Here is a 19024-nt window from a genome sequence, read left to right on the forward strand (position 1 = left end):
CTTTTTCCTAGAGGAAAAATAAGTCTTTTCATTTGGCCTGGTTTTGGCTGGAATGGAGTGCATTTTCTTCTTAGTAGCTAGTGCAGTGTGTGTTTTGGATTTGGTGCGAGAACAATGTTGACACCGGTAATACACTGATCTTTTCAGTTGCTGCTAGGTAAAGTTTATTCTAGGTCAAGGGCTTTTCACCTTCTCAGGCACTGCCAGTAAGCAGGCTGGAGAGGCACAAGAAGTTGGGAGGGGACACAGCCAGGGCAGCTGACCTGAACTAGCCAAAGGGATATTCCATACCATATGACATCAGGCTGGTATATATAAGCTGGGGGAAGAAGAAGGAAGGGGGGGACATCTGGCGTTATGGCATTTGTTTTCCCAAGTAACTGTTACATGTGATGGAGCCCAGCTTTCCTGGAGATGGCTGAGCTGCCTGCCCAGGGGAAGTAATGAGTAAACTCCTTGGTTTGCTTTGCTTATGCGTGCAGCTTTTGCTTTACCTATTAAACTGTCTTTATCTTAACCCATGAGTTTTCTCACTTTTACTCTTCTGATTCTCTCCCCCATCCCACCACAGGGGGAGTGACCAAGTGGCTGTGTGGTGCTTGGTTGCTGGCTGGGGTTAAATCACATCACCGTTAAACTTCAAAAATCCTCACCTGCAAACCAAGAAGAGGAAAGGAAGTTTTACTTACCAAATGCTCCAGTTTCCTTCTGCGAAGAGGTGGCTGCTCCATGAGCACAGAGTCTGCCAGGACATTGAGTGTGACCTCAACATTAGCCAGCACAGAATGGAGAGGACTGTTGTCTCCAACTCCACCCATACCATTGAGGGCTGACTCAACATTCTCAGACCACGCAATCTGGGCTGACAGGACAACAAGCTGAGCCTGTGTAACAAAAATCCTTGTCAGACAGTTTTTCCTCACAGAAGTAACCAAGCTGCGGCATGCTTAAGTGTTCCCTAATGATACCTGGTACTTGTCAATCCAAGAGATGTAGACTGCTGGGTCAATTGAAGTTGCTTTTCCAAAGATTTCGACTTCAGTAACAGATTCTGCAAGCAATTTAGCAAGGGTGACTCTCATTTCTTTTTCAACAAGAGTGAGCCACTCATTGATCTTGGGGTGTTCCGTGATGGAGACAGGTGTTTTGAACAGCACCTGCAAGTATTAGGTTTAAATCAGCCCATGTTCACTTATTTTCAGAACTTTATTTAAGAAGAAAGAAACACTGCAGCTGTACCTCCTCTCCTTCACGTGAGGATATCCCAAGAACCACAGAATTATCTTCATTGAGAATAATGCTAGAAACACCAGCAAACATCTTCTTGAAGTGTTTCTGCAGCTTAGCAACATTTTTGCTGTTTCCAATGATTTCAAGCAAGTCTTCATCACCAACAAAATAAAACCTAATAATTACATAAAATTAGATCTATATCAGAACTCCAACTATCACTTTTAATTTATTTATGCTTCAAAGATGGTCACTATATGGGAGTAACTAACACTCGTTTCCCCAACATGGCAAGAACACACAAACCATCGATTTGCTGAAGTTATACTTAATTTCTAGGATTAAGTCTCAGTTCACATGGTTCTGTACCACACAAAGTGTACACATGCTCTGTACTATGGATTATTTTCTTCACCTACCCATCCCTGAAATACCCACAGTAGAGCCTGGGATTGAATTAAGTCTATTAAGGCAGGGAGAAAGAACTCCCACTCAGTACCTCCCTCACCCTTTCTCTCTCATGTGAAGTGACAAACTAGTTGAGGACTACAGATAAGTCAGAACCAATGCCTTGAACACTGGATTGTGACAGTTTAGACACTATCCTTCAATCCAATGCCAGAATTGAGCTGTTCCAAATAGAACCTGTAAGTTTACAGAAATCAGCTAGTGGTTCCCTAAGCAGTGTATGAATCCTAAAACCAGCCACAAATGAGCAAGTAAGGGAAGTTTTAGTCCCACTTCCTGAGAATTAGCTAATAACTGAATTCTGTATTTAGACAACACAGATTTAAATGTTTGTAACATCTTACATATGTGCAGTACATAAAAACTGGCAGGGGCTTTACAAAACAGTACACCATTTTCCTGCACAGAAACAGCAAACTACTTTACTTCAAGAGTCAATTAAAGTAAACTTCTTACCGAGGGAAAGAGGACCTCTCCCTTTCCAAGTATTCTCCCAGTGCCTTCTGTATCTTCCCAAGCAAGTCTGCCAGTCTCTCTAATGACCTCTGCACACCCTGAATGTTAAGAACATCCATCACAAGCGGAGATTTGGACACCTTCTTCATGAGCGCCAAAAATTCAGTGCTGATGCTGCAAGTAAAATAGCACAGTACATAGTGCAAACTCAGTAACCACAGACCTGCAGGAACACCACAGTTACTTGTCTCTAAATGACCACTGCCTCTCTAATTGTTGTGGTTGCCCTAGGGAACACAAGGCTAAATTCCTCAAAATAGCTCTTCATCTACCTCAAGTCCACAACAACATAACCTAACTTCTTTGCAACATTTGATCAATGAATTCCACCCCTGAAGAGATGCATACGTCTCATTCTTTGACCTGACTGGAAGTGTGTGGAATGAATAAGGATGACCAGAGCAACTTAAAGCAGAGGAAGAAAATTACATTTGAAAGGTGAGACTAAAGGCTGTGGCAACAGGAATCAGTCTGCTTGTTGCAGCCACAATGCCAGAAAAATCCTTGAGATAGTTGACTGGAACTAATAAGAAAAACCATCTGAATCCCAATCACCTTCTAAAAATTTCACACCAGCCTTTTTCTGCCATAGTTGCCTACATGCACCTCTTGCCATATTTGTTTGCTTGATGAACTTACACCTACAGCAGGGCTGTAATCCAGCCGGACGAGGTAAGAATACAGTTAGCATTTCAGCTTCGAGAGTGCCACATGGAAGTCATCAAGTTGTAGGCCTGCTCACACAGTGCCCCATGAGGGGCAAGAAAAGAACAAGGCAATTAAAAAGTTACCTCTGGAACCGCTGGGTCTCCACAGGCAGCAAGTGCTTGATGTCTGCACTACCAGTAAAGATACCCTCCAGGTAGACCCATCGCCTTTGGACATCTATCCAGACATCGAAGAGTGCCATGATACGGTTCAGCTTATCTTCCCAGCTAAGGGCATCTTCCTCAAACACCTGAAGTTTAAATGTTGCGTTAATATTCATTTTAACAGTATCAGGAGCCTGACTGCTAATTATTCGCGAAAACAGTTCTTTAAGAGTTACAAAGGATGCACCCACAAGTAATTGTCTGTCAACTTAAACAGTGAATACAGTCCCTGCTGGTAAGTATCTAAACTAAATAAGAAGGGAGGGTGAAATTAAATGAAGATTCTTTAGCTTTGTTCTCCTTTTTACCTTATAGTATGGTGACAGCTTCATAGCCGAGACGCTGTTAATGTGCTCTTTTACTTTGTTGAAAAGGTCATCCCATCCACGAATTAAACGACATTTGTTCTGGTAATTGACCAAATCCAGTTCGTAAGTGTTCCACACTTCTCTTATCTAAGAAAAAAACGTTTAAGGTACGACATCAATAATTTCTGCTCCAACATAGTTTCGAAGTAGTATTACAGTAATCAGATTTTACTTTTTGTACCCAAGTAATCCAGGTTTATGTTCAGGCTTTTGTTAAAAATATCAAGAACATGATGCAGTTAGGTAAAACTTACAATAAGGTGGTGTCTTTTCAAGTCATTATCAAGGACTGCTTTTCCCAAATTATCCAAGTTGCATCAGAGGAAGCTTACACAGCTTTAAGCTGTTCCCCAAAACAGCATGCCTTGGAGTCTCAGCACACGTAGCAACAGCTTAGACTGACAAATTTACTACACAAGTGTCAGCCACCCAACAGCAAGCCTTTGATATGTTATTATGAGCATACAAACAAAAGCTGATACTAGCCTGTTTCAAGAACTCTTCCAGAGCCATCTCTCCCTGAGCCACGAGCAGTACATCTTTGACGATTGCTTCATTTCTCTGTAAATCAACATCCCAGATCTGACCGAGCGTCAATTCCGAGACAACCCAGTTAACGTGAAGTCTTTTCATCAGTTGTTTCCAGTGACGATCTTTAAGTGCCTCGGATTTCAGTTCAATAACTAACATGTTTATCTATAGAAGACAAGAAAGCCAATTAGATCCTTCAACCTGAACTACCAAATACATGCATTTTAAAAGTTAGTATAACTTACCTTCATGTAGCCCTTCAAAAGTCTCTGAACATACTCGTAGGAGGCATACTGTCGCAAGCGGGCAGGGAAGTTTTTCAGTTGGTTCAGTAGGCCATCCAAGTTTTGTCGAAGCTGTCAGTAACACAGAAGTAATGAAATCTTTCTCTGCAAGTGCTGTGCACACAGTTGTACCAGTTTAAAGTTGACTACTTTTAAAGAAATCTCTCACAAACAAGGTATTATCGACAGTACAGCTCTTTTAGTGTTGTATGCATTTGTGTGAGGCAGTCCAATCTCCATTTCAAAACTGCTGTAATTGCATAAATCTCCTGAAAAATTACTTAAGTTGTGACAAACCCTGTGAATTTTTCTTAGCTTAGCATGAGAAGAAACATGCTCACAAGATACTGAGAAAGATAGTTGCACACTGAAAACTATCTGGAACATGAAAATCCAGCAGGTCTATCTCATGGGGTCTAGTTCCTCATCTGCACATACTTGCCGTAGTTACATTGCTTATGTATAGAGAAGTGAAGTACCTTGCGAGGCTGTACTGAAACCCAGGGTTGCTCTTTCATTTGATCAATCTGTTCCCAGACCTTAGAGAGTTCAGACCAGACGCCTTTGAGATCCTGCAACTCTTCAAGGGCCACCTATAGTAAAGAATGTTATCAAACATCAGCAGTTATTCCTCACTTCTTCAAAGTCATTAAAGTGGGGGAGTTACACAGAATACTTAAGGTGTCAAAAACCTCTAGATAGTTTGCCAATTCAACACAACTACAATAGCAAGTGACCCAGAAGAGATTTTTGCATCTCAGGCCATGTAACAGCTTCACAAGACAGTCAAGGAGGAGATCACAGACAACCTCTTAAGGCTAGAACTGAACAACTGTGGAAATTATGTTGTGACACTAGTACACTGCAGGGCTACAAGTCACCCTCTTAAGGGAGAGAGATGGAACTGAAATATTTTTATCTGAAACTGACAAGAAGTTGTGCGAGCAGTTTGTACCTGGACACGCTCTTCACTGCCACTGAGTAGTCCTGTATCTGTTAATTCCAGAGCTTCCTTGGCCTTTGCACACTTCTCACGATCATCCTTCAGCCTACCGAATTTTCCTTCATAAATGGTAAGAGCTTGAAGAGCCTCTTCTGGACGCAGGTTTCCCTAAAGTTTGCATGGGATACATCAATCTAAAATTCCTACAATCAAGCTGAAGCCAAATTAAAAGCAAGTACTAAACACCCACTGTTAATTTGTCTCATTATTCTTCCATTTTCAGTTTGCTAGCAATAAGGCTACATACTAATCCATTATAAATCTCATCCCACTTTTATGTGCAATTTTTAGCCTTATTAAATAGCACTTGGCGGGGAGTGGGGGTGGAAGGGCAAAAAAGCAGCTTGCTTCTGAATCCTCCTACATGTATGTCCCTCGTTTCAGCCAAAGTAACTTAAGCAATCTTGCATTCTGCACTTAAGAGGCCTATATTTTAAAGGTAAATTTCCCTCTACCACTGCCCCCCTATCAACACACTGCCAAGTTATTATAGAACCCTCAAAAAGACTTTTACCATCATCTAAAATTAAAAACTGCAAAGTGGCATAAAAATAAACTGCCTACTACTTATTGAATGCAGAGAATCTACCTCGTCTGCTGAATGAGTATTAATCATCACTGCTTACTGTTACTGGCTTTGTTTTCTCCCAGTCTGTTAGCAAGTCGGTTGTTCGACTCTCCACTGCACGATCCTCTTGAACTATCTTCATCTGCAAATTTGCTACTTGTTGTTGAATGGCAGAATCCTTTCTACGCATTATGTCATTAAAGGCACCCCATTCTCCTTCAATGTTGTCAATATACAGCCAAGAGGATGGAAACTGGAACCTTTGCTTCTCAAGCAAGCGCTGACCATTGCGATAAAGCTACAAGAGACAGCAGTTGTAAGTTAAAAAGACGAAACTACTTACGTCGCAGGGCGAAATACTCAAAATATTTTAACAAGCACTCACTATAAAGCTCACAGGATTCCTCAGGATATGAAGTTCAAGTCTGCTCTCAGGAGAACTTGAATACCATGAAGCTGCGTTTTAAGAGCTAAGCCTGACATTTCCAGAAGAAACCTTAACAAGACAACATACCTCAACTTGTTTTTCAAACTGCTTGATTTTACGTTTCAAGGACTGCACGTATGTGATGAATGTCACTGCATCTGATGTGCTGGCAGTGTCCACTGAATGCTGCTCCAGTTCTTGACGGGACTGTTTGGGGCACAAATTAATGTTTTAGAAGTCTAAAACAGTTGATCTGAAAGTGAAAAACTGGAATTTGGACTGGTCTTACCTTTGAAATTTGTGAATGAAACTCTGTCATATTCTGACCAAGCATTTGGCCAAATTTGCTGAGCACCTCCTTGTGCCAGGAGTCATACTTCAAGTTCACCTTTGATTGTACCTATAATTAAGTTACATAATAGTTATCTGTCGGCCTTCCTATTTTCTGTTATACACCCAATTCTGAAATTTAACACATCTACCACAAACAGTAATTACAATTTCTTACCTTGCCATAGTCTATGACAACAGGTCCAAATTCCTTTCTGGTTTCTGCATTGTCAAACGTTCCTCTTGCCTTTCTTATCTGAACCAAAAGGGCTTGCCACTTATTCAGGTCTTCTCCAAGTCGGTTGTATATGTTTTCAGCCTGCATATCCCACAGACACTGGTACTGCAGCCAAACCTAATTGGGGTATTTCACAAACAGTGTTCAGAATTTCTCCAGTACATTCCAAGAGACATGCATCCCCCCAACCCCCTGAAAACTGGGAGAAAAGCCCACATTCATTTTAGTTGTAGCATCACGTGGTGTCAGCCTCCTACCTTGACATACTGTTCCACTTCAGTCACAATTCCCATGACAGCAGAGTACGACTCCTCCAGAGCAGCGGGGCCATCTGGCATCCTTGTCAAAGCATTACGATAGAATTTCTCTTCCTCAGACAGCTCATAATGCACTCCGACCTAATAACCACAATTATACATGTGATACACATTAATTTCTAGGGCACTCAGACTAATTCCTAGAGGAACACGCTAAGATAATCAAGCACAATTAATTGCAAAGTGAAAATGATTGCTCGGACTTAGATACAGCTTCTTTATACTTACCTGGTATCTCTGACTTTGAATTCTTGGTAGTGACAGGATTACCATCTTCCAAGAAAACATTTCTTGATAAAGTTTGTATCTACACTCTTCAATTGGCGGATTCAAGTATATCACCTGATTAGTTATTCTTAGTTCATGCACAATGTTCTGCAGAAAAAGTAAACATACTCAAGTTTTACTGGCAGACACTACTGCATGTAAACAATTTTGGACTTCAGGAAGAAGCACACAGTTTTGAGAAACAAATGCGCACTTAAATGGGGCAAGGCAAGTATTCCTCCAAAACCAGATGCAGAAAAATACTTATCTCCCATGTAAGTGCCAGGTGTAATTCTTGCGTTAAGTAATTGACAATAATGAAAAAACCCAACAAAATAACCCCATAACAAAACTTACTTTGATCTTGGGTTCGCCACCAGGCTTATGGCTCACTTGAGGAGCATCTGTATCCATGTCAACTTCCGCTTTGTCATCTGCTTGTCCAAGAAGAACTTGGGTCCAGGCCCTCAATCCAGCTTGCAAACGAACACCCAGGATTCTTTCAATCTAAAGAAAGCAAGCCACATTAGAGGAAAAAGCTGCATATTCACTGCATAAAGATCTCTGCTACCGAAATACTCTGATACCAGGAAAACTACAAGGCCTCAAAAAACCAAGTGCACTTTTAGCGCTTATTTGAAGAGGTTTAGGAGTTTTGATAAATTTAAACTGAGTATCAATTCAAAGCTGTTCCTGTCCCCATGGACTTCAATGGAATTAAAACATTTTTTAACTGCTCTGAAGTTGGCCTAGCCAATAACCTGACACTTATCTCAATAGGCAGAACCAAACAATATGAAGGCAGTAAGTCTTTGCTACCAGCATAGCAAATTTGCACCACCCTTTATCTACCTCAGTCCCCAGCACCTTTCTAGGCAGTCAATCTACAGCAAACTATTTTCTTTAAAGGACAAAACTCCCCTTGAATTAATTGATCCCAAAAGTCAACAGCTAAAGACAAACAGGTCTTGAATCTTCTGCATACAGAAAACACTAAATTTTTCAGAGAATGGGGACAGAATTCTCCCTGGTGATTAAGAAGCGTATAATCAAAAGACATTCTGCACCCAACTAAAACGTTTCCTCTAAATACATACTACTCCTTGGTCTCAAACCTACCTCCATATCCAACTTATTGACCCAGATTGGCAAATTTGAATATGAATGAAGATTTAAGTCATCCACAGCTTTCTGAACCCTGTTCAAGATTTCGGAGAAAGTCTTGTGATCATACATGCATGTTTCTAATGATCTCACTTCCAGGTCTATTTTCTCTTCGATAATGAGCAGATCATCCACCTAAAATGGTTTAGGGAAGATGAGATGTTTAGTTTGACAGGTTAGACAGAGGCAACAATAATTACACAGTATGTTTAGTCATTTCTCTTTCTTCGAATGCATCAAGTCTATCAATTTTAATAGTACTAACAGCTCTATTTGGCTGGCCAATTTGTGCCAACTCCATCAGCTACTTCACCAAAGAGCTAAAGAACAAGTCATCTGCTATCCAATTCCACTTTTGGTTAACCACACATTACTGAAGCATAAATGTAACAATTTTGCAGAATTTTTAAGATAAAACAAACCTTTTCCTGGAAACTGAAGACTGTCTCGGCTAAGCGCTGTACGTATGGATCAAGTTTGTATGATTCCCACACAAGTGCAATTCCTTCTGCAATCAAAGCCTGCACCTCTTTCTTCAAGCCAGCAACTAGAAGTGAGATAGTATTGCGCTCTTCTACTTTCTCACATGTTCGTTCATATGTACGGACACTTTCAATGAGAGAAATAGCAAATGGATAGAGCTGGTTTGCTTGGTGAGCTTTGTTGACAATTGCTAGTGGAACACGGAAACCAAGCCACTTCAGGTTCCGAACTTCTTTTGAAAGTGTAATTATTTCTGGGAGGAAGTTGACTTTCAGTTTCAGGACGTTTCCAGTTCGACCTCTAACACGAGTGCTTTCAATGGTGAAAATCCGACCAGACACACCAAGGTTGCGTTGCTGAACTTTTCTTGCCCAGTCATCAAAGATCTCCTGAGTATTGAGCTTCATGCGAAAGCTATCTCCATCCTGCTTTAGCTTCTGACCTTCTACATGGTTCTCCCAGCCTTTGCCAAGGACATCCTCAACCCGCTTCATGTAAGCGGTGAGCTGTCTGTCAATCTGTTTTGCCCAAATTATAGACCCAGACACAGGAGGCAAGTCACGGACATGACTCATTTTACAAGCTTGACTTTGTGGGTATTGTACTTTAAATTTGTCATGAAGAGACTCAATATCATCTTTTACACGCTGGATCAATTGCGTTTGGTATTCACGAATGGCACCACGAATGTGAGGTCTGACAAACAAGGCATTAAACCGAGAGAAGATTCTGAACATTTCATTGGCGTTCTTTGCTGTACCAAGCTGGTCTCTCAAACGGGCAGTTATTCGTGTTTCAACTCTATCAATTCTTTCATCATATCGTTTCATTGCTGCCTCCCAGGCTTCTGTACCTTCTTTGGAAACATCTAACCCATCTACTTCCTTAACATTCTCATAAGCAAGATTGACTTCTTCAATCGCATTAGCATCAGCAGCATCAAAAAGGACTTCTGCTACTTTCATATCCTGTGGTTCAGGTACCTCTCCTTGATTTTGCTGGGCAACAGCAGTTACCTGCATTAGAATCACAGTTTAGCAAGTTCAAAATCTACCGACAAACAGCTACTGTTCTAACAAACATTGCAAAACCCCCTACGAATTAGTACCAAATCCTAAACAAACTTTCAGTCGTGTTTCAGATTTAAGTTTCTACTAGGAATGGGGCAACAGTTACTTCACAAACTTCCACTACTGTGCAGCATAATCTCATTTTCCATTGAGGTTTAGCCAAGCTCGAGTATTTACATGCTTATTAATCTCCATGTTATGTCTGGACTTGCTGTGTCTACTCACATGAGCATGGTCACGCAATAGGTCGTGTACGTCAGAACAAAAGCTAAACCTATTGGCGAGGGTTCAAAACTAGACTGACTTTGTAATCAGACAGCAAATCCAAATGTAACATTAGTTTTGTGTCAGTAACTTTTTAAAGCAACAGTGAACACTCTTGAAGAAGCCACACAGATTTTCTGTGTGATGATGACCAAGAGCAGTACCTGAGGTCGCAAGACTCTCACAATAACTGCCCTCAGCTGCTCATGCTGACGCCTGAATTTCCTCATCTGATCAAGGCGACCTTGGAGTTTCCTATGAGCAGGATTGATACGCCACACCATCTTCAGGTTCTCTTCCCTTTTTCTTTTCACAATATCTCTCAGCAGAACTTGTAGCTTCTCATACTCATCATCCCAGGTTTGGAATACTTCAAAGCACGCAACCATTACCTGAAGAGAGTTTTAGAACAGGAACTTTAGCTCCCAAATTAAATGCTTCCTGAAAGTCACTATTCAACGCAAAAATACAGCTCCCAGTGCCACAATGCAAAAATACAGCCACCAGCGTTGCAAAACCATGAACATACCTTTTCAAATTCTTCATAGGCAACATGCATCAGTTTTCTGGTTCCCAACACTTTAAGAAGCTGAGAGCTCAGATCTCTAGAAATAGCCTCCACTAAACGCAATGCCCTCTGGATTGGGTATTTTGTGTTTCTGATTTTTCTCAAATGGGTAAATATTGCAACAAGGGCCTGCCTTATTTTGTCCAGCTCAGTAGCAGACAGCAAATCATTCAGTGGAAAGTCTTTCATCAGTGGATTATAGTCATTCACGGTTTCCAGAGCCTGTTTTAGACCTAAATGTAATAGAAAAGATTTTGAATATCACTTTCCATTTTATTAATCAAATCCGTAGTTAACTAGACCAAGATTACTCTGAACAGCATTCTCCTTTGTACCACAACGTTCAAGTTTTGTAACAGCTCAACTTCTGTAGGACACTTGTGAAAAATTTTATTGAAGAGACATTTTACCTGTGTCTGTATCGAAGCTGACAGTTGCATGAAAACGTTTGCCATGTTTTAGAATATCCAGAGTCAGAAGAACTTCTGGGCTTTCACGTTTTTCCTGAATGCGATACAGAGCCCGTTCCAAATTTAACCAGAAGCTTATCTCCTGTAACGCAGTGCCTGATGCAGGATCTCGATCTAATTTGGTCACCTTAAAAGTAAGGGTGAGGATGGAGGAAAAGCATTTAATTTAAATACTTCAACTGTAAAAACTCATTCTGTTACTAAGTGTAATTGAAAAACATAACATCTAGGTTTTAATAAGCCAACCTCAAACAGTTTTGGCACTCATTCTGTGACAAGTGTAGGAACTGCAGTGCAACAAGAGTCAAAATTTAATTCCAGTGGTCCTCAAAGTTGGTTTTAGGACCCTCATGTAACATCTTCAGCATAGTCTAAAAAGGTTATTGGTCCGTTTTCTTGATCACTACCTGCAGTCTGGTTAATGACAGATGAGCCAAGCAAGGAAACGAACGTTTTATGCTCTGGAGTAAGAAAAGCCACCACTGTTCCATGAGCAGTAGGTGTTTACTGTGCCCATGGAGGAAAAAAAGTCATAATAGTATCTGAGATGCTATTTCTGAGTAACTGCAGAACAGCAGAGTTCTTTTGAAAACAGGCAGGAGTACAAGACAGGACTGGAGCAACTGTACTGAAGTGGTTGTGGATGCACCTGAGGAACTGACAAAACAAATGAACAAGTCCCGTTTCTCTCAATCTGCTGTAAAGATTTGAAGAATAGTTAAAAAATTCACCATGTTACTGCCAGTTACTTGAGTCTATTACAATAGAGATAAAATAGTCATGCTCTCAGCTACTTGTAAAACAATTTAGACTGGCCTCTACATTAGGCTTAGTTTAGCCTATAGTTAGTCTAATTTAGACTAGCATCTCTGGTGACTCAGAAAACTGGTCTCAATTCTTCAGAGTAGCCTGCACAGAGCACTGTCCTAACAGTTAAAACTGTGAGGAAGACACACAGTACTACACAGAAGTTCTTATCACATAGTCTACCACTTGGTGGTTGGTTTTTTATTCTTTCTTTTACCTTTTGTATTTCTCTAATCCAGCGGTTGACACCAGACTGTAGCTGATTCAGGAATAACGGATCCTCAGCCTTCTCACCAAAATCTGTAACCTTTGGTTTTTCTCCACGCTCGTAACACTGCTTGGCAACATTAGTAATGGTTGCATGAATTGGCAGGCTGATCTCTGGAATTTCAATATTCTGCTGCAGATGCAAGAGGCCCATTTCAAGTTCTGCAATCTTTTTCTCAACTGAAGGAGCCATCTTATCTCCGTCCCTGAAAAAGCACAGATGTTTTCACGTAAGAAGCCAAATCAAAAACCATACACAACACCTTCAAAGCCACCTGAACTACTTCCCCATAGTCAGCAACAGCATCATATGCAACTGTGTACTTAAAACAATTCCACATGACTTGCTTTGAACAGTCACTGTTATATTTTTCATTAAACACTTAAATTCATTAGCTTGAAGTGCAGCATTTATACAGCATTACCTGTCTGCTTTGCCAGATTCTCTGATGTAGGACTTGAAAAATGGAGCAACAGCATTGCTAATGAAAGAGTGCAATGTTTCATATGGAGAATCTTCACTGAGAGTGAGCACCCTCAGCTGGGAAGACACTGGTTTGTCAGCATCAATCACTGGTGTACGCTTAATGAATGCCAGGCTGCAGAACAGAGAAAAGGGTTACCCACTCAACGTCTGGGAACTGAAGCGACAGTTAGAACAGCTTTAATCTGACTGCAGGTTTAGCTCACAGAAGTCAAATGCTAACCTGCACCATCACACTTCATAATCTTTCTTCTAAGAGACCTGAACACAAGTCTTCCCATAAATACATCTTCACACTTCAGTAATCAAACTTTGTTATCAAAAAGGACTCTGCAATACGGGCACACTTAAGAGGCACACATCTGATGCAGCTTCAGTCAAATATGTATTAAGGTGATAAATATTTACGAGTCAGACATGACCAATGATTATCAAACCCAAGTTGTGTATGTCACATTTCAGAGCTAAAATCCTAAATCCATTTGCCTCAGCCTCGTGACACACCCTTGTTTTATCAGAGGTCCACCTTGACAAGCTATTACTCCACCTGAATAAAAACACTGCATGAAGCACTAGGTAAAACGGAGGTAAATTTGTAGGTAAAGTAGGTAAATCTGCTTGTGTAGGTTTTGCATCCATAGGGTAGAAATGTCAAGATCTATTTTACTAACTCACCTGTTTGATTTTATTCCATAATGAATGTCAGTGCTGATACTGTAGGAAATGAACTCTTTTTCCTCTTCTCCTTCATCTCCCACGTCCTCTGCAAGAAATATGCCACGTAATAAATTTTCTTTTTCCACTCTCTTAACCATCTTCTGTTATTATCAGACTATTTTCTAACTTTTAATTTCTACACCAACCTTAATTAACTGAATGAAGTTAAATTTAGCTTTGTAATATCCCCCAGATTCAGATTGAGAGTGAGTTCACTGTTTTTTATCAAAACTCCATGAACTTTTCTAGGTTGCTATAAAAAATGATAAAACATTACAACAAGCAAATTATAATTCACATTCTGAAAGCCAAACCTTCTGCAATACAGAATGCACATCGACCTGTAGAGATATGCCAGGATAACTACACTTCAGTGAGACCTTTAGGCAACTGCTAAAGCTGTTTTCTTTTAAAGTTTGCTTTGTTTATTTTCAGACTTTTTCATTGGAAGTGATTTGGAAATTACATCTCTGGACAAAAAAATCTTCCGACAAAACAAAAACTCAAGCCGTGGGAAGTACTCAGGCATCACTCCAGCCAATGTATCACAGATGATGTAATTGCTGGGGATGCAGGCAGTTGTGCTGCAATGCAGTGATTCTGTGCAGGTTACTCCCTGCTGGGGGACACACTGACTGGGCACATTACAGTGGACTCTCATTCATTTCATTTGGTGCTTCATAGAAGACACAACCTTAGGGTGTGACGTTTGTGATCCCGAGCACTGTAAGCCTGATCACAAAACAACACTGCACTAGACACCACAGGAACCCATAGGAAAGCTGTTGGCAGGCTTAGCTAGAATGACACCACATAGCAGTTTTTGTTACTCAGAAATATAGCTTCTGTTTTATTGTATTTGTAATCAACAATTCACTTCATATTATCTAGCCCATGCACAAATTGTTTTTAATAGTGTCAGAGAAAACTGCATCTCCATTGCCGCTGGAGGATCCGAATCCGTTAAGTCTGAAGACCGGTTGTCAATCAGAAAATCCACTCTTCCCAAATAACTGCTATTAAACCAAGACATTGATGGAAATCCCTTCTGCTGATAGTAAATTAGTACTCGGCTTTTAGAACATGTAGTATGTATCTCAATTAATTTTTTCCCAAATGACTGCTATTAAACCAAAAGACATTGATGGAGATCCCTTCTGCCAATAGTAAATTGTACTCGGCTTCTAGAACATGTAGTAAGTATCTCAATTCATTTTTAACCATACGTATATAACAATATCTATGTGACAAGCCTGGAGCTAACTGATCACCACTATCCTTCATTACTTCCAACCCAAACAAAGGACATCCGACCACATGAGACTGACAAAAAGGAAATTTAGAAGTCATCTCCACAACCCATTAGCATCCAACGGATTTTCTTTAATTTTTGTTAAAAACTGAAGAATGAATTCACACAGATTGTTGGGGTTTCCCCCCCCCCCCCCCGGAAATTCTACTGATATCCCTGCAAAAAAAGATGTCTCATGCTTTGGAAGAGGAAGGAGAATAATCAGTGGAAATAAGCGTAAGATCAGCAAAGGGGTATTTTAAGCAACACTTTAAGTTCACAGTGAATAGACAGCGAGCGGAAGAACCTTCTTCATGTCCCCCTCAGTGTACAGCAACTGCAGGGCATGTCCCGTACCTTACCCTGGGGCTGCTCCCGTGTTAAATAATGCTGTATGAGGTGACTGTAGTAACACCTGATGTACATCCACCGGCACCGAACCAACAGTGCACCGGGGGCAGAGATCCAGAGGTTTATTAAAATTTTGCAAGCTCAGACCGGCAGGCACATAGCCATATACAAGCTGCAGGTCTTGTTTTATAATAAGAGTCTGTTATTAATGAAATCTAGATATATTTTATTATTGTCCGTTAGGCTGGATCCCGTGACAGTACGTGCCTGTTCAGCAAGGGATTTCTTGGCAGTATAAAGCCATTTTCGAAACGGACAGACTGGGTGACAGCGGCAGGTAAGTAGCAGAGATGTTTTTCCAGCCGGTGCCAGTTTCGCCGCAGTATTTCACGCAGCGTTTGAGGAGGTTTCCGAGCGCCGTGGCCACCAGGCCCCGCACACCCAACACAGCCGCCGCAGGGCCTACGCCCGCAGTTACGCCCTTCGCAGCCGCGCTAACTGGCCGTAGCGCAACGCCTTGTACCGGCCTATTCCGCTGGGGTTTGCGTTTGGGTTTTTTTTTATTTTCTCCAGGGTTTTGGGTGGTTTTTTTAAGTTTGTCGTGTTCCAGGCCGGCTGCCGGCCTTGCCAAGGCGGCCATTTCCGCAGCAGAACGGAGCCGCCGCAGGGAGCGCCTGCAGCCCCCTGACGGCGCGGCTACACTCGCGGCGCACGGAGCCCCCGCCCGCCGGACAACGCGCACCGGGCCCGCCGGGCCACGCGGGGCCGCCCGCTGATGCCGGCCCTCCCGGCCGCCGCCCTCGCCTAAGAGCGCGCCCCTCGGAGCGGCCGCCCGCGCAGTGCCAGCCCCGGGCCGTGCCGCAGCGCTGCGGGCCGGCGCCCCCCGAGCGGGGCCGTGCGTGAGGCGGGGGCCCCGCAGCCCCTCGGCCGGGCGGGGGGAGCGCGGCGGCCCCTCCCACCCCGCGGCAGGGCGGCGGCTCGCGGCGGGCACCGCCGCCATCTTGGTAGCGCGGCCGCCGCCCGTCGCCGGCCTCACCTTTGAGGGTGGAGCGCTCCACCAGCACCGTGTGGACCTGCGGGTCGGAGAGGAACTTGCGCATATGCTCCACGGCGCCCTTCTCCTCCAGCGCCGCCTCCAGCACCGCCGGCGCTTCGCCGCCGTCCTCCAGCAGCAGCGGCACCAGCTTGCGCAGGTGCTTCTGCAGCACCGACACGTCGGCCACGTTCTGCACCGCCGAGCCCGACACCTCCATGCCGCCTTCCTCGCCGCCGGGGCCGCCGCCCCCGCCGCCGCCGCCGGAGTCGGACATACCGAGCAGGGACCGCAGCAGGCGTGCCGCGCTCCGCCCGCCCCGGCACTGGCCCGCCCGCCGCGCTGCTAGCGGCGCCGCGCCCCGCCGCGCTGCCTGGGAAGGGCGGCCCCGCCCCGCCCCGCCCCGCCCCGGGGGCGGCTCCCGCGCCGGCCCTGCCCGCCGCCCGGCAGCCCCGCAATGCGGCCGCGGCGGCCCCGCCCGCCCGTGTGCGGCAGGGGGCTTGTTCCTGCCATCGCTGGCGGGAGGCGAGCGCGGCGGCTGAGCTCCTAGGGACAGGGGAGCAGGGAGAGAGAGGGACAAACCGCCCCCGCGTCGCTGCCCCCTGCGGCCTGGCAGCACAGCCCAGGCGAGGCCTGTCCTGCCACTGCAGGGCCTCACTCGTCCAAAGAAGAAAAACGCGTATTCCGTGTGAAAAATAAAGCCAGAAGCCGTAAGAACAGGTAGCACAAATGACATTTTGCCCTTCAGAAAGAAAGCAGCAGGCCTGCTCCCTCATCACCATCAGGGGCTGATGACACGGCTTCTCAGGGAAGGGCAACCCCCCCTCCCTTTGCCATGAGTGCTTTGAACACCCTTTGTACACCCAGCTCATCCTGCTCGCCACCCTGTTTACTTTGATGAATCCAGCACCCGAACCATTAATCCCAGTCTTCTGTGAGACCGTTTCCCAAAAGCCTAGGACATAAAGCACACAGAAGGGACTGAAAGCACAGTGCAGAGCAGCAGATTTTTCCTTCAAAATCTTTCTTTATAAAAAATCTTTAGATCTTTCATAGATGCCGCATATGTGCCTGCTGTATCCCAGTGTATGCGTTTGATCTCAGCTCTCGGTTTATCTCACTGCTGCTGAGATGGAGAGACTGTTCCCCCTTGGCCACGCTGGTCCCCTCCCTCCCCCTGGTCCTGGCTGGTATTTGGATGTTTCTGGGAGAGGGGAGGCGGCAGGGAAGTTCCAGAGCAACTCCACTGACTCCCAAGAAGTACCCTGCTGCTGCTAAGGTGACCCACAGACTGAAAACTCCAGGTTTTGTTCATATGAAAGTGGAAAAGGAGTTGTCTCCCTAAAAATAAAAACAAGCAACCGAACCATACAGAACTGCCTCTGAAGCCCACATCCATTTCCTCAGATGGATACGCAGGCAAACGCACAGAGACCCTCAGGCCCAGGGTCTGTTCAGAGATGCGCTGCACAAGACGCAAGGATGCTGGGGTAGGACACCCTGCCTGACAAGGAAGCCCTGACGTGTAAGCCACTACACACACGTAACTTGGCAGTGAAGCGTGTTTGTCCAGCTACAATACCAGGAATCCAGAAAGCCCAGCCATATAGCCCAGCCCCTCTGTTTCTACCAGGAAAAAAGCATGCTTATGCTTAAGCAGGCTCCTAAGGGGTTTAGGAGTCTGGTTTAACTTTGAAAAACACACTGATTTCTTAAGTGATACAAATCTCAAACCTTGTCTGTTCAGCAACCAAGTTCAACCACAAGCACCAGAACTGATCAAGATTCTTCATAGAAAACTGATCAAAACCATTTCACTCCCATCCTAGCCTTGTTGGAAAGGCAAATTATTTTTTTTTAATGAAGAAAAATAGTGGTAGATACTCCTCTATTATATATACAGAATATAGTTACTGAGGCAGTGTTTAATACAACCCTCACCTATTTTTTCCCCGAAGTGTAGTTTGCTCACACACTATCATTCTTCTACACGCAAGTTGTATTTTAGGATTACATTTCATATGAAAAAAACAAAAGCGCTACCTTTGCTAGGCTGTCTGAATTCCACGAAGGCTACCCCATACCTGGTCCTGCCCGACTGCTTTCCAATGGAGGGAGAATTATCTACTTACATCCATGCAGTGTGTCTGTATAGGCCAAGCACCCCAAACCCCACAGGTTAAATGAACACCCTAGCCTTCAGGATGCTCATTAAAAGCACTGATAATGCTCTTAAGCAACCTAGATGTGCCTTGAGTGTAACTCAGATTCTCTTAGGAGGTTAGCTCAAGCTGTGGTTCCATGGGCTAGCATGCTCATCCTTCTGAACAGCTGTCATCTGCTGCACCAAAGTGTCACAGAATCTGCGTAGCTTACAAAGCAAGATACAGCATTTATTACTGTAAAATGGCTGCCAGGAAAAAAACTATGAGCAAGGAAAGTAAGGAGAAGAAAGCAGAAGAGAGAGCAAATATGAATTCAAGTAATTATTTCTATACCACTGCTGCTGAATTGCAGAGAAAGTAAGGTCACAAACCCCCAACTCTCATGTTACTGTAGGTTTTAAAAACAGAAATATTCCATGTGCAACAATACACTATGGTATAAAGAGTACGTCTAGGATTCTGATGTTTAAA

General features: G+C 43.6%; 1 protein-coding gene across 1 annotated transcript in view; it reads right to left on the reverse strand.

Annotated features, from left to right (window-relative positions):
* DYNC1H1 (dynein cytoplasmic 1 heavy chain 1) overlaps positions 1-16739 on the reverse strand; it is a 45728-nt gene extending 28989 nt beyond the window's left edge. The window contains exons 1-26 of the mRNA XM_040600706.1: positions 16392-16739; positions 13672-13759; positions 12938-13111; positions 12463-12718; positions 11379-11565; positions 10930-11201; positions 10565-10792; positions 9006-10082; positions 8539-8718; positions 7777-7926; positions 7381-7527; positions 7093-7233; positions 6776-6952; positions 6557-6667; positions 6355-6474; positions 5899-6138; positions 5225-5380; positions 4749-4862; positions 4231-4341; positions 3941-4150; positions 3395-3541; positions 3006-3172; positions 2155-2328; positions 1240-1405; positions 969-1157; positions 690-884 (exon numbers count right to left, since the gene is read on the reverse strand). Of these exons, the coding sequence (XP_040456640.1) occupies positions 690-884; positions 969-1157; positions 1240-1405; positions 2155-2328; positions 3006-3172; positions 3395-3541; positions 3941-4150; positions 4231-4341; positions 4749-4862; positions 5225-5380; positions 5899-6138; positions 6355-6474; positions 6557-6667; positions 6776-6952; positions 7093-7233; positions 7381-7527; positions 7777-7926; positions 8539-8718; positions 9006-10082; positions 10565-10792; positions 10930-11201; positions 11379-11565; positions 12463-12718; positions 12938-13111; positions 13672-13759; positions 16392-16665 (5451 nt within the window). The 5' untranslated portion in view covers positions 16666-16739. The remainder of the gene's footprint in view (positions 1-689; positions 885-968; positions 1158-1239; positions 1406-2154; positions 2329-3005; positions 3173-3394; positions 3542-3940; positions 4151-4230; positions 4342-4748; positions 4863-5224; positions 5381-5898; positions 6139-6354; positions 6475-6556; positions 6668-6775; positions 6953-7092; positions 7234-7380; positions 7528-7776; positions 7927-8538; positions 8719-9005; positions 10083-10564; positions 10793-10929; positions 11202-11378; positions 11566-12462; positions 12719-12937; positions 13112-13671; positions 13760-16391) is intronic.
* Positions 16740-19024: the final 2285 nt, after the last annotated feature.

This window comes from Falco naumanni, chromosome 7 (genome assembly GCF_017639655.2).
Source record: "Falco naumanni isolate bFalNau1 chromosome 7, bFalNau1.pat, whole genome shotgun sequence".
Taxonomy (NCBI): domain Eukaryota; kingdom Metazoa; phylum Chordata; class Aves; order Falconiformes; family Falconidae; genus Falco; species Falco naumanni.